The sequence below is a fragment of the Cervus canadensis genome, chromosome 21, assembly GCF_019320065.1.
Source record: "Cervus canadensis isolate Bull #8, Minnesota chromosome 21, ASM1932006v1, whole genome shotgun sequence".
Classification (NCBI taxonomy): Eukaryota; Metazoa; Chordata; class Mammalia; order Artiodactyla; family Cervidae; genus Cervus; species Cervus canadensis.
Genome location: NC_057406.1, coordinates 18,120,342 through 18,136,817, shown reverse-complemented (window position 1 = coordinate 18,136,817; position 16,476 = coordinate 18,120,342). Strand labels below are relative to the sequence as shown.

The window sequence follows — 16,476 nt, the reverse complement described above, 5'->3', positions numbered from 1 at the left end:
TAGTTTTAAATTTATTGTTATTATTATGTTTTAAAAATGAAAGATACCGTTTTGAGGAGTTTCCTGGCAATCCAGTGGTTAGGATTTGGTGCTTTCACTGCTATGGCCCCGATTCAATCCCTGGTCAGAAAACTAATATTCCCACAAGCCTTGAGGCACAGCCAAGAAATAAATGACTAAAGATATCATTTTTTTTTAACCAGGATTACAATATACTAACTGTCTACTCCTCCTGTCTCCTGATCTTTACTACCTGTGGAGGGTGGATTGCAGTTTTCAAGAAGCAGAACTAAAGGAACCTATACATTAGGCAGAGTGGCCCTCAGTCATTTTCTCTCTGTGATTTTTGCCTATGAAAACCCCACCCATCTCCAGTGGACCCAAACAGGAGGAAGGCTGCTAGGGTATGGGGTACCTGTTGGTGGTGATGCTATTGGGGGGAGGAGCCTAAAGGGCTGAGTTCAAATTTGAATGTGTGAGACCGGTGCATTGGCAGCCAGTGCAGCAGAAGTGCTGGAGGCAACTTTTCTTCCTAAGATCTTCAGGGAGCCAAGAGAGACAAACTGGATTCCACCATGGACAGGTAAAACAGTCTGCTTGTGGGTGGTTGCTCTGGCCTTCCTCTCAGAGCAAATCTGAGTAATATGATGTGTAAACTTTCCATTTCTCCCCTAACACTGACTCACAGGATCTGCCTGGTCAAGATGCAGATTTATTTTTCTGGATCTGTCTCATCTTCTGTTCAGATCTTACATGCTTTCCGCCCAATTATCTTTCTCTTTTTTTCTTTCCATACTCGAAAGAACTTTTATGCACCATGCAATGACTCGTCCTTGCAGTTAGGATAGTTTATGGTAGTAATATTAATCAAGCAAATGTTAACAGACTCAAATCATGAAAAGGTCATGGCAATACTGTACTAAAAACAGTAGTGGTAATGGTAATAATTCTGTAAACATTCAGCTCTAGAACCCCTTGAAGAATAACTTGACTACAGAGAATTTACTGAATAATTACGTAGTCAAGAAATTATTTTCTAAATGCCAATATTCAAAAGTATTTGCTTGAAGGTCAGTCACTATGACTATGTCTGTGACAAGAAGATAAATTCAATCGAAAAAACATCTTTAATATTATAGGCCAAAGAGGCAGTTAATGGCATTTTTACTCTTTACCTAGTCTTTCCATTTCTTCAAACATGACTTAACTTACTTCTTTAATGCATATTCTGTAAAATTTTCATGATGTTTTCACATGAAGTTTATGACAATTATGTTATTATCATAGAACTTAATCTATTTCTATTGCAAATGTATGCAAATTTACACCTAATCCATATACTTCAATCTCAGTGTAGAATCTTAATGGTGGATTAAATGTCCTTCAGAAACCTGAGGGCAAAATGTCACATGTCAGCTCGGTTTACAGTGAGATTTTGAAAACTAATCTGTGGTATGAGAGGGAAAAGGCTCAATGGAGATACTTGTAAATAATGAAATGCAAAGCAACAGTAAAATCAGAGCTGAAATTCAGAGAAAGTCAAAGAAGGAGAGAGGATGAAATTCAACAGGAGAAAAAGGGAAATACGTGATTTTCATTAAGGAAAATACTATTTGCAGAGCACAGCGCTGATGGCACACGGCAGGAGAGGATGACTCGGTCGCGATTATTTTTAACCTTCTGTCTCTGGTTTGCATTGCTGGGGATGCAGCCAGGGTTCCGCCTCAGGGCACACAGCTGTCTGGCACAGCTGTCGACCTGTGGGCCTTACAGACGGTCTCTACCGAGTCCTCTGCATTCTTAAGAGAAACCGAAGAAGACTTCCCTGGTGTGCCAGTGGCTAAGACGCCACACTCCCAATGCAGGGGGCCTGGGTTCGATCCCTGGTGGGGGAACTAGATCCAGTTTCAGCCAAATAAATAAATATTTCTTAAAAAAGAGAGAGAGAGAAACCAGAGCATAGGGTGCTGGAACTAGGCTCCCAGCTATAATGAAAGATACTTAACAAGGTCACAGGCATGCAATTCAATTCACTGTGACTGGTAACTTCTGATGGAAATTGTATTTTCATGTGGGGGTAGAAGGCCATTTGAATGCCTTAATCTGTGTCCTATCCTTCCTTATACCCCCAGGACACTTTTTCCTCCTACGGGAACCGCCCCCACCCTCAATACTACCTGCAATGCATGATATTGTATCCCCTCCCCCACTTCTCATCCACACAGCCCAGGAGGACAGGTTAAATGCAAAAGGAATTTATTGGTAAGAGATGATGCTTAATCTATTTAAAACTGGGCCCAAAGGAGAGAATTTTTTTTTCTTCCTCTCCAGTATTTATTATGCATTTATTATGTATTCAGTTTATGTAATATGCTGAGGGTGGTTATATTAATTAATTAACAGTGGGAGTAGTAGTAGTGCTGTGGTTTCACCATAGTAAATTATTACCACTTTAGAATAAAGCCAGTGATTATTAGATCTTTGTTAACATTCATTTTGGATTCCTGTCAATGTGAATTTTTAATTATAATTTTTAATTATTTAATTATTAATTATTTAATTTTTAATTACAATTATATATATATAGATTGACTAATTTGTATATGGTTTCATATATGTAATGTGTACACTGGTGATACATCTAATTCTCTGTCTCAGGATTTAAAGTGGATTCCAGGGACTTCCCTGGCAATCCAGTGGTTAAGACACCATGCTTCCATTGTAGGAGGCATGGGTTTGATCCCTGGTTGGGGAACTAAGATCTCACATGTCATGTGGCACAGCGCCCCACCCCCCACACCGCCCCCCAAAAAAGATTTCCAATAAGCTTCATGTGTGTGAGAAAAACATTCGACTTACAACACCTTTAAAAATCTTTGGCCCTTGCTTACTGATTTACTAAGGGTGACACTTAGGAAGTTGACTTCTGGGTCTATCTTATGTATTTCACTATCAAAGTATCAATAACCAACATGTCCATACAAAGATGGGTGTAGCTTTATTCACAATAACCCTCAAATGGAAACAATCCAAATGTCCATCAACAGGTGAGTGAATATATGAAATATGCTGTATTGAAACAATGGAATATTGCTTTGCAGGACAAAAGAACAAACTCTACTGGTACATGCAACACCATGGGTGAATGTCAAAGTCATAATATACTTAGTGAAAGAAGTCAGACACAAGTGAGGTGATAATGTATACTTAAAATAAAATTCTAGAAAATAAACCATAATTCATAGTTACAGATTAGTTAGTGGTTGCCTGGGAGGGGGAGAAAGGGCTGAAGAGATGGATGAGAAAACTTGGGGAGAGGGGTAGCCTCAAAATGTTCAGTACCCTGATAGTTGTAGCAGTTTTAGGTGTTTACATCTGCCAATGTTCATAGAATTGTGAATTTTAAATGGGTGAAGTATGTAAATTATGTGTGTGTGTGCTCAGTCGCTCAGTCATGCCTGACTCTTTGCAATGCTATGGACAGTAGCCCATCAGGCTCCTTTGTCCATGGGATTTCCCAGGCAAGAATACTGAAGTGGGTTGCCATTTCCTTCTCCAGGGGATCTTCCCAACCCAGGGATCAAACCCGATCCTCCTGCATCGGCAGGGAGATTCTATACGGTACCATCTGGAAACCTCAATGTAAAAAAAAAAAAAATTGAAATAAGTTTCAATTCTCTTGCCAGCAAACCGTATTCAAATTACTGCCTAGATCATCACTTTGACAAGTTGTCTGCACCTCTGCTCAACGCCACTAGGTGGCAGCATTATCTCCACAGGTAGATATTTTTGCTGACAAAGAGCAAGGACAAAAACCAGGGACACTACTGATGCTTTGGTTATCAACCACATTGGGCTACAGTTCATGGGGTCACATGAATGAAGTGTCGGACACAGCTAAGTGGCTAACACACACACACACACACAAACACACACACACTGTATAGCTTGTGCTGTGTTCACAACCACAAAGGAACTTATGTTAGCAGAGAGTTATTTCTACAAATTCAACTCAATTTAATGCTTGTAACATGCAAGACACTATGCCAGGAAACAAAAAGCAATCTGTCCCTGACCCCCATCCCCGGTGTGTGAAGACCATGGCAAAATATTTAGATTATATTGTGAATTTATACATGCTGCTGCTGCTGCTAAGTTGCTTCAGTCGTGTCCGACTCTGTGTGACCCCAGAGACGGCAGACCACCAGGCTCCGCCATCCCTGGGAACACTGGAGTGGGTTGCCATTTCCTTCTCCAATGCATGAAAGTGAAAAGTGAAAGTGAAGTTGCTCAGTCGTGTCTGACTCTTCGAGACCCCATGGAATTGAGCCTACCAGGCTCCTCGGTCCATGGGATTTTCCAGGCAAGAGTACTGGAGTGGGTTGCCATTGCCTTCTCCGAATTTATACATGAGATCAGCCTAACTCAAATCTTGTAAATATATACCCATAAAAAGACTAGAAGGAAAAACATAAGTATATTAACAGTAATTATCATTAGATAGTATGTCTAATTGGTAAGAAGTAGTATTAGTCACTCAGTTGTGTGACCAGCTCTTTGTGACCCTATGGACTGTAGCCCACCAGGCTCCTCTGTCCATGGGATTTTCCAGGCAAGAATACTGGAGGGGGTTGCCATTCCCTTCTCCAGGGGATCTTCCCAGCCCAGGGATCAAACCAGGGTGTCCCACGGTGCAGGCAGGTTCTTTATCGTCTGAGCCACCAGGGAAGCCCCATGTCTAATTATCACTAGATATATTGGTATTTTAAACTTTAACTCTTTAACATTTAAATTTTTTTTTCACTTTCTACTTCTTTGTAATATTCAAGTTGAGAATGGTCAAATACCTTTCACACTTTTAACTTATGACTCAAAAAGTGTCACTTCCTGACTCAAAGCACAGAAATTCTAATCTACATTCTACATCTGAGGGGGACAGATGTAGCAATCAATTGATAACAAAGGTTGAATGCTTTAATAGGGATGAGTGGAGAACAGCAGGAAACTTCAGGAGGGTTTTTTTTGTTGCTGTTAATGTTCAATTTTGCCTAGAAAGAGGGGATAGTGGCAATTGAGAGAGGTCTTCCTGGAAGAGCTGAAATTGATGTTAGGCTTTGAAGGAGGGGTAGGTTTTGCACAGTGGGGGTAAAAAGGGCAAGAAAGGATTCAGTCAGGAGATGTACACCAGCAAGATGGCTGGAAAGGAAACTAGAGACTAGTGCCAGGGGGCCTGCTACAGAGGTGAGGAAGGGGTGAAATGATGGGGGAAAAGAGAAAAATACTAGGAAACAAGGCTAGGAACGTATATGTGTGCAATTGTAAAAGCTTTACCACAGTTAACGAGTTTGGAGTTTATTCTAGATTTTCTGAGATCTCTAGGGCACCTCGTGAAAACTGTTATTTTGAAGGGACTACAGGCAGAGAGATCAGTTAAGGGATCAGGACAGTGTGATAAAAGGAAAAATTAGGGCTTGGATTGAAGCAGAGAACCGAGAGAACAGAGCAGGAACACTCCCAGAAATGTTGGAAAGTTTGACTCAATACATTTAGATGTTTAATTTATTAAATATGAGGAGTGAAGGAGAATCAAACATGATTCCAAGCTTTTAGACTGTATACTTGGGATGGCAAATTGTTAGGATAGGAGAGGGAGGTCAGGACAGGGCAATTTGGGAATATTGTTTTGACCACTTAGGATCTGAGGTCTATGTTGGACATTTAGGTAGAAATTGGGTCTCCCTGGTGGCTCAGTGGTGAAGAACCCACCTGCCAATGCAGGAGATACAGGAGTTCGATCCCTGGGTCAGGAAGATTCCCTGGAGAAGGAAACGGCAACCCACTCCAGTATTCTTGCCTGGAGAACTCCATAGACAGAGAAGCCTGGTGGGCTATAGTCCATGGGGTAGCAAAGAGTCAGACATGACTAATACTGGAAAGAAAACCTAAAAAGATGAAACTGGGGAAGACATTTGTAATTCCAAGTTATCAGCATCTAGAAGGCAGCCATGGGAGGAGCTTGTCCTGTGAGTGTGGATGTCTTTGGGGTTCTTGCTGTCTCAACTGGTCTTAAATACAAGCACAAAAAGGGGTTTGTAGTGGATCTGAAGTTCAGTAAGTCTTAGGCATCTAGCATAAGGAAGCAAGAGTGTCTCCTCTGGTTTGGCCCAAGTATTACAGATTTTTTTTTAAAAGCTGATGGAAAGCCAAGAAGGCTGCATTTCCTCCCTCCTCTCTCATCCACAGCCTCTTGATGAAGCAGAGACAGTTTCTTTACCAGTTCAAAAACGTGCGCTGGGCTAAGGGCCGCCATGAGACCTACTTGTGCTACGTGGTGAAGCGGCGGGACAGTCCCACCTCCTTCTCACTGGACTTCGGGCACCTTCGAAACAAGGTATCAATTAATATCTTGCTATTAATTAATTAATGCCTGCTTCCCAAGCAGCTACACTGAGGGCAATTTTACAGCCACCTGCTGATGGTGCTACTCAGCCTGGTTCATTTGCCTCCATTAGATTTCTGAGGTCTCTTTTTTTTTTTATATGTCCCTGCACCCACAATAGACAGGTCCCAAAGGCAGTCATTTAACATCCTCCCCAATCCTGCTGGGCACATCAAGGCCACACCTTGTCTCAGTGCTAGGAATCACTGTCCCAAACCTTCCTCTGCTTTCCCCAGCATCCAAATTGCCTTTCAGATTAAGGAAGAAATCAAAAGAAAAGAGCTTTTTTATTTGGGGGAATATTATCAGCTCATTCAAGCTGAACTATAAATGTGGAAAAACAAATTGTGGTTTTGGGATTTTTAAAAATGAAGGAAGAAGAGTTAGGAAAAATTAATGATTCAGTTCTATCTTTCAAATGATTTCTATTCCTTCCTGCTCATCTAGATCATAAGCCAGTAAGTACATTCATCATAGTGACCCTCAGAAATTCAGGGATGTCGTGAATCAAAACTAGAAGATCAGGATTTCCCTGGTGACACAGTGCATAAGAATCTGCCTGCCAGTGCAGGGGACACAGGTTCGATCCCTGATCCAGGAAGGTTTCACATGCCCTGGAGCAGCTAAGCCCACGTGCCACAACTACTGAGCTTTCATGCTGCAACTACTGAACCCTTGCACCCTAGAGCTCATGTTCTGCAACAAGAGAAGCCATAAATAGATAAATAATAAAAACTGCTTCTCAATAACATGGTGGCAGTGGTGGTTTAGTCGCTTAGTCGTGTCCGACTCTTGGGACCCCACGGACTATAGCCTGCCAGGCTCCTCTGTCCATGGGATTCTCCAGGCAAGAAAACTGGAGTGGGCAAGAGTGCTTGCCATATCCTTTTCCAGGGAATCTTCCTGACTCGGGGATCAAACCCAGGTCTCCTGCACTGCAGGCAAATTCTTTGCCCACTGAGCAATAAAATATCTAGGATTTAAAAAAAAAAAAACTAGAAGATCAGAGAATTACATTTTCAAGAGACTTCTTCACCAAAATCCAGAAGAGTTTACATAAGCTCCTGCCAATGAATTTCCTCATAACATGCAGTGACATCTGGTCTTGGTGGAAACACAGGGAAGAATCCCTGGATAGAATGACACTGACACATTCCACTTTTCTTGGCCTCTATTTGTATTGTGTTAATTATCCCACTGCAATTATTTTAGTTTCTGATCTTTTCCCTATTTGGTGATGAGACACATTCTAAACACAGAAAACTTTTGTGTTCCTTTCCTTCTCTCTCCCTGAGTCTTCACAACAAAACTCCATTTAATTCATGAGGAATCAGAAGATCTAAGAGTTGGGTGACTTATGGAACCTAGGTCTTCAGATTCTGGGATCAATGACTTTTCTGCAATATGAAGTGGACTTGCTGTATCTCACTATGGTGATTACTATTACAATCATGGGGGGTCATCCAAAGAGCAAACGCATTACAGGCACACCTCAGAGATTTTGTAGGTTTGATTTCAAAACATGGCAATAAAGAGAATATTGCAACAAAGTGAGTCAAATTTGGGGGTTTCCTGAAAGTGCTAGTTTTTCAGTCGTGTCTGACCCTTTGCGACCCCACAGACTGTAGCAGGCTCCTCTAGTCCACGGAATTCTCCAGGCAAGAAAACTGGAGTGGGTTACCATGCCTTCTCCAGGGGATCTTCCCGATCCAGGGATCAGACCTGGACCTCCCCCATTGCAGGCAGATTCTTTACCATCTGAGACACCAAGGAAGCCCTAGTGCATACAAAGTTATATGTTTACACTATACTACAGTTCTTTTAAGTATGCAGTACAATTATATCCAAAACAAAAAGTGTATATCTTAATTTTAAAGCTTACTATTAAAAATTGCTATCATCTAAGCCTTCAATGATAATGATAACCATAATAATGAAAAGTTTGAAATTTGCAAGAATCACAAAATGTGACACAGAGACACAAAGTGAGTGGATGCTGTTGGAAAAACTGACACGGATAGACTTGCTCAAGGCAGGGTTGCCACAAACCTTCAGATCACAAAGTATCTACAAAGTCCAGTATAGCCAAGCACAATAAAATAAGGGACCCCTTTATTTAATTGTTCTTAAACCACAACCGGTGTCTACTACCTCTTTTACAACACCCACCTGTCAGTCTCAGAATCTCCTAACTCTAACTTTTTATTCTCCACTTAGTTAGTGGTCCAGTGTATTTTCACAACACTACATCAACAGCACTTCCAAGCCATGTTCCTTCCTCTCCAAGGAAGAGCAACTTCACAAACAAAAAGTAAATCTGAGATAGTGTGATACTACTTGACCCACTCAACTCATTCCATCCTCCCATTGTTCCACAGAAAATCTGCACCCTTTTCCCTTCCCAAGGCCAAAAGTGCAAAGAGTTTAGGATCACCACTCATCATTGTGCCCTTTCCGGCAGTTGCTTAGCCTTTCTGTCAGTCAGACAGTCAGTTCAGTCGCTCAGTCCCGTCTCTTTGCCACCCCATGAATTGCAGCACGCCAGGCCTCCATGTCCATCACCAACTCCCGGAGTTTACTCAAACTCATGCCCATCGAGTCGGTGATGCCATCCTGCCATCTCATCCTCTGTCGTTCCCTTCTCCTCCTGCCCCTAATCCCTCCCAGCATCAGGGTCTTTTCCAATGAGTCAACTCTTCGCATGAGGTGGCCAAAGTACTGGAGTTTCAGCTTCAGCATCAGTCCTTCTAATGAACATCCAGGACTGATCTCCTTTAGGATGGACTGATTGGATCTCCTTGCACAAAACCGAAGACAGATACCCCAAAGGGGCTGACCGGTGGGAGGGACATGAATTAATAATGACAGTGAAGCTACCAGCAGGACAGGCAAGGTCAGTCACCATCCGCTGAGTCTCTGCACTCTCCCCAGGCCGGATGCCACGTGGAGTTGCTCTTCCTCCGGTATATCTCCGACTGGGATCTGGACCCTGGGCGGTGCTACCGCGTCACCTGGTTCACGTCTTGGAGTCCCTGCTACGACTGTGCGCGGCACGTGGCCGACTTCCTGCGGGGGTACCCCAACCTGAGCCTGCGGATCTTCGCGGCGCGCCTCTACTTCTGCGACCAGGAGCGCAAGGCCGAGCCAGAGGGGCTGCGGCGGCTGCACCGCGCTGGAGTCCAGATCGCCATCATGACCTTTAAAGGTGCGCGGGGACCTTTCGGCCCAGCTCTGCAGAGCAAGACTGGCCATTCAGATTGGGAAAAGCCAGGGTGAGAAATAGGGAACAGAGGGGGCAGAATTCTAACTCGCCTCCAAAGTTCTAACACGCCTTTGGGGCCGAATGCTGTCCAGGAGAATTGGAGGAAAAGAATCGGTGGACCCAAGACTTTAGGGGAGGGGAGGTGGGGCAGAGTTTTCTTTCTTTCCTCATGATTTGAGCTCTGACCCATCCCCTTCCCTCTCCTTTTTAAATTTTCAAATAGATTATTTTTATTGCTGGAATACTTTTGTGGAAAATCATGAAAGAACTTTCAAAGCCTGGGAGGGACTGCATGAAAATTCGGTTCGTCTGACCAGACAGCTTAGACGCATCCTTTTGGTAAGTGAGGGGGGGTTTCTTTGCTTCTCATTTTCTTTCTCCAAAGTTATCTGTCCCTGGCACTATTTCCTACGTTTTTGCGTGTGTGTGTGTGTGTGTGTGTGTGTGTGTGTGTTACTATTCTCCCCTTATTTTTCCTCTGATGAAAACTTTCTCTTCTGTTTTTGTTGTCATTTCTCCTACAACTGAGTTTGCTCTAAAGTTGTTTCACAATTCAAAGCCCTCTACTAGCCCTCAGGGGTTTCCCAGGTGGCGCTAGTGGTAAGCAACACGCCTGCCAATCCAGAAGACTAAAAAGACGCAGGTTCGATCCCTGGGTTGGGAAGATCCCCTGGAGGAGGGCATGGCAACCCACTCCAGTATTCTTGCTGGGAAATCCCACTGACAGAGGAGCCTGGTGGGCTACAGTCCATGGGGTTGCAGAGTCAGACAGGACCGAAGCAACTTAGCACAAGCACTAGCCTTCTAATAAGATTCCTTTCCCTCACCCCCTTCCTCACCCCAAACCCCTCCCCGCTCTTTCCTCACTCACATCTTTAACTTAGACTCTCCTCAGAATCCATTTTACTCCTGGTAAAATTCCTTTCTCTCTTTCTCTTTCCTCTTTCTCTCCCCTTTTCTTGAAAAATATTAATGGGAACGTCCCTGGTGGTCCAGTGGTTAAGACTCCGAACTTCTGGGGCAGGGGAAGTGGGTTCAACCCCTGGTCGGGGAACTAAGATCCCAGATGCCATGCGACCAAAAGATATAAATTTTAAAAAGAAAAAATTAACACAAAAATTACAAAGTCACCCACTGTCTTTCTTCACAGCCACTCTATGAGGTTGATGACTTGCGAGATGCATTTCGTACTTTGGGACTTTGATACCAACCTTCAAGAATGTCACATACAAAGAAGTATCTGTGAAGATAGTGGGTAAAAGAACTATCTTTGAAGAATTCTGCTGTTCTTCAACTCTCACTTTCTTTGAGTTTAGGAAAAAAAGTATTTATAGAGGACTTAAAAAAAAATGTCTTGAAAAGAGAAGCAACCCACCAGGGTTAATGCCGAAAAACTGGTTCAGTTTTTCAAGGTAACATCTCCCTCTACTGGGAAATGGCAGAACTGCAGGACTTTGGAGCCCCTAAGTGTCCGTACTCGACTTTTAAGCAGGGAGAAAGCAAGGAGGTTCATGCTGAGGAGTATGGTGAGAGGATCAGAGGTTTTATGACCAGTATTTTTTATTATTTGATTCTTGTTCTGCATTTTCAACGGTTTTAATGATAGATTTTTCTACTCTTTTCCTTTGGGGTTCACTTTCAAGTGAACAAATTTGCCACCCCCTGATCCACAGAACCTAATGAGAACCACCTAATGAGAACCTGGGTAACTGCAACCCCAAGCTGTCTATTCAAAGCATTAATATTCAAGCATGTGTTCTGTGTTTAATTGTCTGAAGCCTGATTTTAATGTTTGTACATAACTGATTTTTTTCTTGGCATGGAATATGCATGATCACCGTTAGGATGTTGTATAATAAAGGAGCTTAAAATGAATTTGAGGGCTGTGAAAAAGATATGCTACAAGTGAATTGATACCTCACGTAACAAATCGGCAAAAAGATCCTTTTAGAATCTTTATTGTGCGACCACACATTTCCCACTTAACTAGTGAACGCTTGGAAGGGATTTGCTTGAATGTTGAGAAAAGAAAAAAGTCCATTCTCTCTGAACCTCAAGAAAGTCAACTAGGTCAAGATTTTTTCCCTTTTTTCTGCATGTATGGGTCCCTTCTCTCAAAGATATGTGACAATGTAAGAGATTGTGACAGAAGAAAATATTTGAGAGAGAAGGACGACAGAGCATTGCAAGTAAATAGTGTTTTATCCATTAATGGAATGATCTACCACAGCACAAAGTGGTTATTTGTTCCTAATAACTATCATAGACTGTGAGAAAAATATTCAGAATAACCATAACACAACTATTACCTAGCAACCCTTGCAATGCAGATAAACAGATCTACAGGAAAAGTTGAAAACAAAAAAGAAAAAAACTTGAATGCATAATTGTATTGTTTTACTCTTATTGTACATAATTTGTGAAAGCAATATTAAAAATTCTTATTCATGTATTCATATTATATGTTTATGGTATGCAGTGTCTCATTTTTATCATAATTCCCCTTTTTGAGTGTTAAAATGGATTTGTAATGTCTTGTACATTTATACCTTTAGAAATGCTAATAGTAAACCATATAATTGTAACATAGTCTAACATTGTATTAACATTGCTATGAAATCCATTTTCTTGATTTTTTTTTTTAGTAAATTTTTCCCACAGCAAATTTGATTCTGGCTCAATCAGCTGAATAAATGGTCATTTTGGAGCTTTGGAGATAAAAGGTCAAACTAAAGTAATTCCAAAGGTGATTTTTAAAAAGTTAAACTACATAAAGTCGGTGGCAACCCACTCCAGTATTCTTGCCTGGAAAATCCCATGGACTGAGGATCCTGGTAGGCTACAGTCCATGGGGTCGCAAAGAGTCGGACACGACTGAGCGACTTCACGCAAAGTCCGTATGATGGAATAGACTTCAGAGTCCAAGAATAAGTGCACACATCTATGTTCAACAAGGGTGCCGGGACCATTCAGTAGAGAAAGAATAGTCTTTTCAGCAAATGATGCTGGGACAAGTGGATATCCATCCACAAAAGACTGAATGTGGATCACACACACACACAAATTAATTCAAAGTTTATCAAATACCTAAATCTAAGAAAGTTCCTAATTTGTACCTGCATAAGTCTGCTCTTCAGAACTCAGGGAAAGCCTACGATACTAAAGACTTTTTCCACAAATAAGAAACAGGGAACACAGCAGGGCCTTTCCTAGGCATGTCCTTTTCAGTCCTCCTTTTGATAGGACTCAATCCTGAGAGGAATGGGAGCGGGACAAGAAGGGGAACAAAGTTTTAGACAGAGATGTTAGTCATAAACTCAGCAGAGGAACTCTGTTTTACGAGGATTTGGTTTCAAACTCACAGACTGGGGAAAAAATTAATTACAGATATTATCTGATAAGAGTCTAGTATCCAGAATATAGACAACCTAATTTAGGGACTTTTGGGCAGTCCAGTGGTTAAGACTTGGAGTTCCCAATGCAGGGGGTTTGGGTTCCATCCCTGGTTGGAAATTAAGATCCCATCTGCTCTGCGGCTCCATTAAAAAAAAAAAAAAAATGCCGATACATTTCTCCAAGGAAGATTAACAGACTGGTAGTAAGCAGATGAAAAGATTCTTGACATCCTTAGTCATGAGGAATTGCAAATGAAAACCACAATGAGATACCACTTATAGTTACTATGATGGGTATAAACAAACCAAAATAATAATAATAATAATAACCATTATTGGTGAGAATGTGGAGAAATTAGAACCATATACTGATTAGTGGAAATGTAAAATTGTGCAACCAATAAAGTTTGGTGGTTCCTCAAAAGTCAGTATGAAATTACATTAAAAAGTTTGGTGGTTCCTCAAAAGTCAGTATGAAATTACTGTATGACACAGCAATTCCACTCCTTGGCACACACCCAAGAGAACTAACAACAAAGGTTCAAACAAAAACTTGCACATGAATATTCTAGCAGCATTATTGGTAGTAGCCTAAAAGTAGAAGGGCTTCTCTGGTAGCTCAGCTGATAAAGAATCCACCTGCAAAGCAGGAGACCCCGGTTTGAGTCCTGGGTCAGAAAGATCCCCTAGAGAAGGGATAGGCTACCCACTCTGGTATTCTTGGGCTTCCCTGGTGGCTCAGACGGTAAAGAATACACCTGCAATGTGGGAGACCTGGGTTTGATCCCTGGGTTGGGAAGATCCCCTGGAGGAGGGCATGGCAACCCACTCCAGTATTCTTGCCTGGAGAATCCCATGGACAGAGTAGCATGGCCAGCTACAGTCCATGGGGCCAAAAAGAGTCAGAATGACAGCGACAGACAGACAAACAGACACACACACACACAGATATATCCTACAACATATCCTTCAAAACATTGTGCTAAGTGAAAGAAGCCAGATATAAAATACCAAGTATTGTATAAGTCCACTTCCAAAACAGATAAATCCAGAGTTCTGACTCCCTGCAATGGTGGGCAAAGTATTCAACCTTTGTCAAGTTTTACTTTTCTATCTGTAAAATGGGTATGATGTTAACTTTTCATATATTTTTCATATTAAATTAGAGGATTACACGAAGCTGGCACTATTTTAGTGAATAGCATTGCCATTTTCTGTTTAGAAGACAGAAACCTAGGGACTTCCCTGATGGTCCAGTGGTTCAGAGTCCACCTGCCAATGCAGGATTTGATCCCTGGTCCAGGAAGACCCCACATTGCCACACAGCACCTAAGTCCATGAGCCTCAACTACTGAAGCCTGTTGCAAAGAAATCTAACAAATTAAACCTAAACAAATTAAATCTAAACAAATTAAAGGTAAAATAAAAGTATTCTAAACATCTCAACACTGTCTAGACTCAAATTCTCTTAAAACTTTCAGCTTGAAATGACAATATTTAATGTAGGATTCTTTATTATATTTGAAGGCATATTATCTTGAACTAAAAACGAATAGATTTGGAGACCAGAAGGAAGGGGGCAGGGCACAACCATTAAAGAACATAAACTGCTTAGAACCAACTAGGTTCAACTTTCAGTAGATCTTGAGCCTTATTAAACACTAATTATAATTATAATTCATTATCCTCTAAATGACACACCCACAGGGGCCAGACAGTTCAGAGCCAAAAAGGCCAAAAAGTGGGTGGTGGCCCTATTCTGAAAAATCCCCACCCCTCTTCCAAGCTGGTTAGAATGTTCCTCCCACTTATCAGCCCAGGAAACTACTCAGCCCATAAACACTAACCACCCCATATTTCAGGGCCATTGTTACCATTCAGGTAGCCCTGAATGGTAGCTTCCGTTCGGGAAGCCCTCTTCAGGCTTCCCAGGTGGCGCTAGTGGTAAAGAATCTGCCTGTCGGTGCAGGAAATACAGGAGACACAGTTTCGATCCCTGAGTCAGGAAGATCCCCTGGAGAAGGAAACGGCAACCCACTTCAGCCTATGCGGTCACAAAGAGTCAGACATGACTGAGCACACGCACAGTAGGACTGCAGCCTACCAGGCTCTTCTGTCCATGGACTTCCCAGGTGAAAATACTGGAGTGGATTTCTATTTCCGCTTCCAGGGGAATCTTCCTGACCCAGGGATCGCACCCAAGTCTCCTGAGTCTCCTGCATTGGCAGGTGAATTCTTTACCACTGAGCCACCTGGGAAGCAGTCTATGAGGTCACAGAGAGTTGGACATGACCGCCAACTGAGCAGCAGACACCTAAAGATACACATAACACTTAGCCACTACAGACTGAAAAGATAAAGTCCAAACTCATCTGGGGTTATCTCCAGAGAGAAACATAGGATGGGAGAAAGAAAGTAGGGGAAAGGGAACTTTTAATGCTTTTTACTCCATACAGTTCTACAAAAAAAAAAAAAGCATAACTTTTTAATAATTAAAATTTTAGAAAAAATGCCATTGAAAACTTAACAGGAATTCTTATTTTCTATTCTCCAATGTTTACTTACTAACATACAGACTATTCCACTAATTTCAGGGGTTGAGAAGATTCCAGTGCATAGGTGAGCTCATGTCTAGAAACTTTCTTTACCAATGATTTATGAAACACTTTAAAGGCCGGACAATGTGCAGGAAAGGGAGTCAGGGTTCCATCAGAGAAAGAGAACCAGCAAAAGATATATACATTATAGCAAATGGAACTCTACTCCATATTATGTCTCTGGATGGGAGCAGAGTTTGGAGGAGAATGGATCCATGTATATGTATGGTTGACTCCTTTAGCTGTTCACCTGAAGCTATCACATTTGTTTGTTAATCGGCTATACCCCAGTGCAAAATAAAAAGTTTAAAAGAAAATAATAATAATAAAATGAAAAAAAAAAAGATATACGTTAAGGAGTTGACTCACACAAGTGTAGGAGCTGGCACAGAGTCTGAAGTCTGCAGTACAGGGTGGCAGGAAGGGCTGGTGAGAACTCGAAGGCAGAAGCTTCAGTCCTCCGCTGAAATATCTCCCTGGAAGCCTCTCAGTTCTGCTCTTAAATCCTTAAACTAATTGAATAAGGCCCACTCAGATTGTGTAAAATACAATCAAGCATTTTTTTTTTTTTTTTTTGGCAGTGCTGCAGGGCATTCAAGGATCTCTGTTCCCTTATCAGGGATGGAACCCTGTGACTCCTACAGTGGAAGCAGACTCCTAATCACTGGAATTCCAACTAAGGGATTACTGACTTCTTATCTACAAAATATCCAACAACATCCAAATCAGTGTTTGACTGAATATCTGGGGCCTCACCAAACTGACCCATCAAACACAGAATGT

General features: G+C 41.8%; 1 protein-coding gene across 1 annotated transcript; it reads left to right on the top strand.

Moving 5' to 3' along the window:
- Positions 1 to 449: 449 nt before the first annotated feature.
- AICDA (activation induced cytidine deaminase) lies at positions 450 to 12,530 on the top strand. Its single transcript, XM_043440853.1, has 5 exons — positions 450 to 583; positions 6,244 to 6,391; positions 9,371 to 9,644; positions 9,925 to 10,040; positions 10,852 to 12,530. Exons 1-5 carry the CDS (start codon positions 576 to 578, stop codon positions 10,903 to 10,905), a joined length of 600 nt encoding a protein of 199 aa, XP_043296788.1. The 5' UTR covers positions 450 to 575; the 3' UTR covers positions 10,906 to 12,530.
- Positions 12,531 to 16,476: the final 3,946 nt, after the last annotated feature.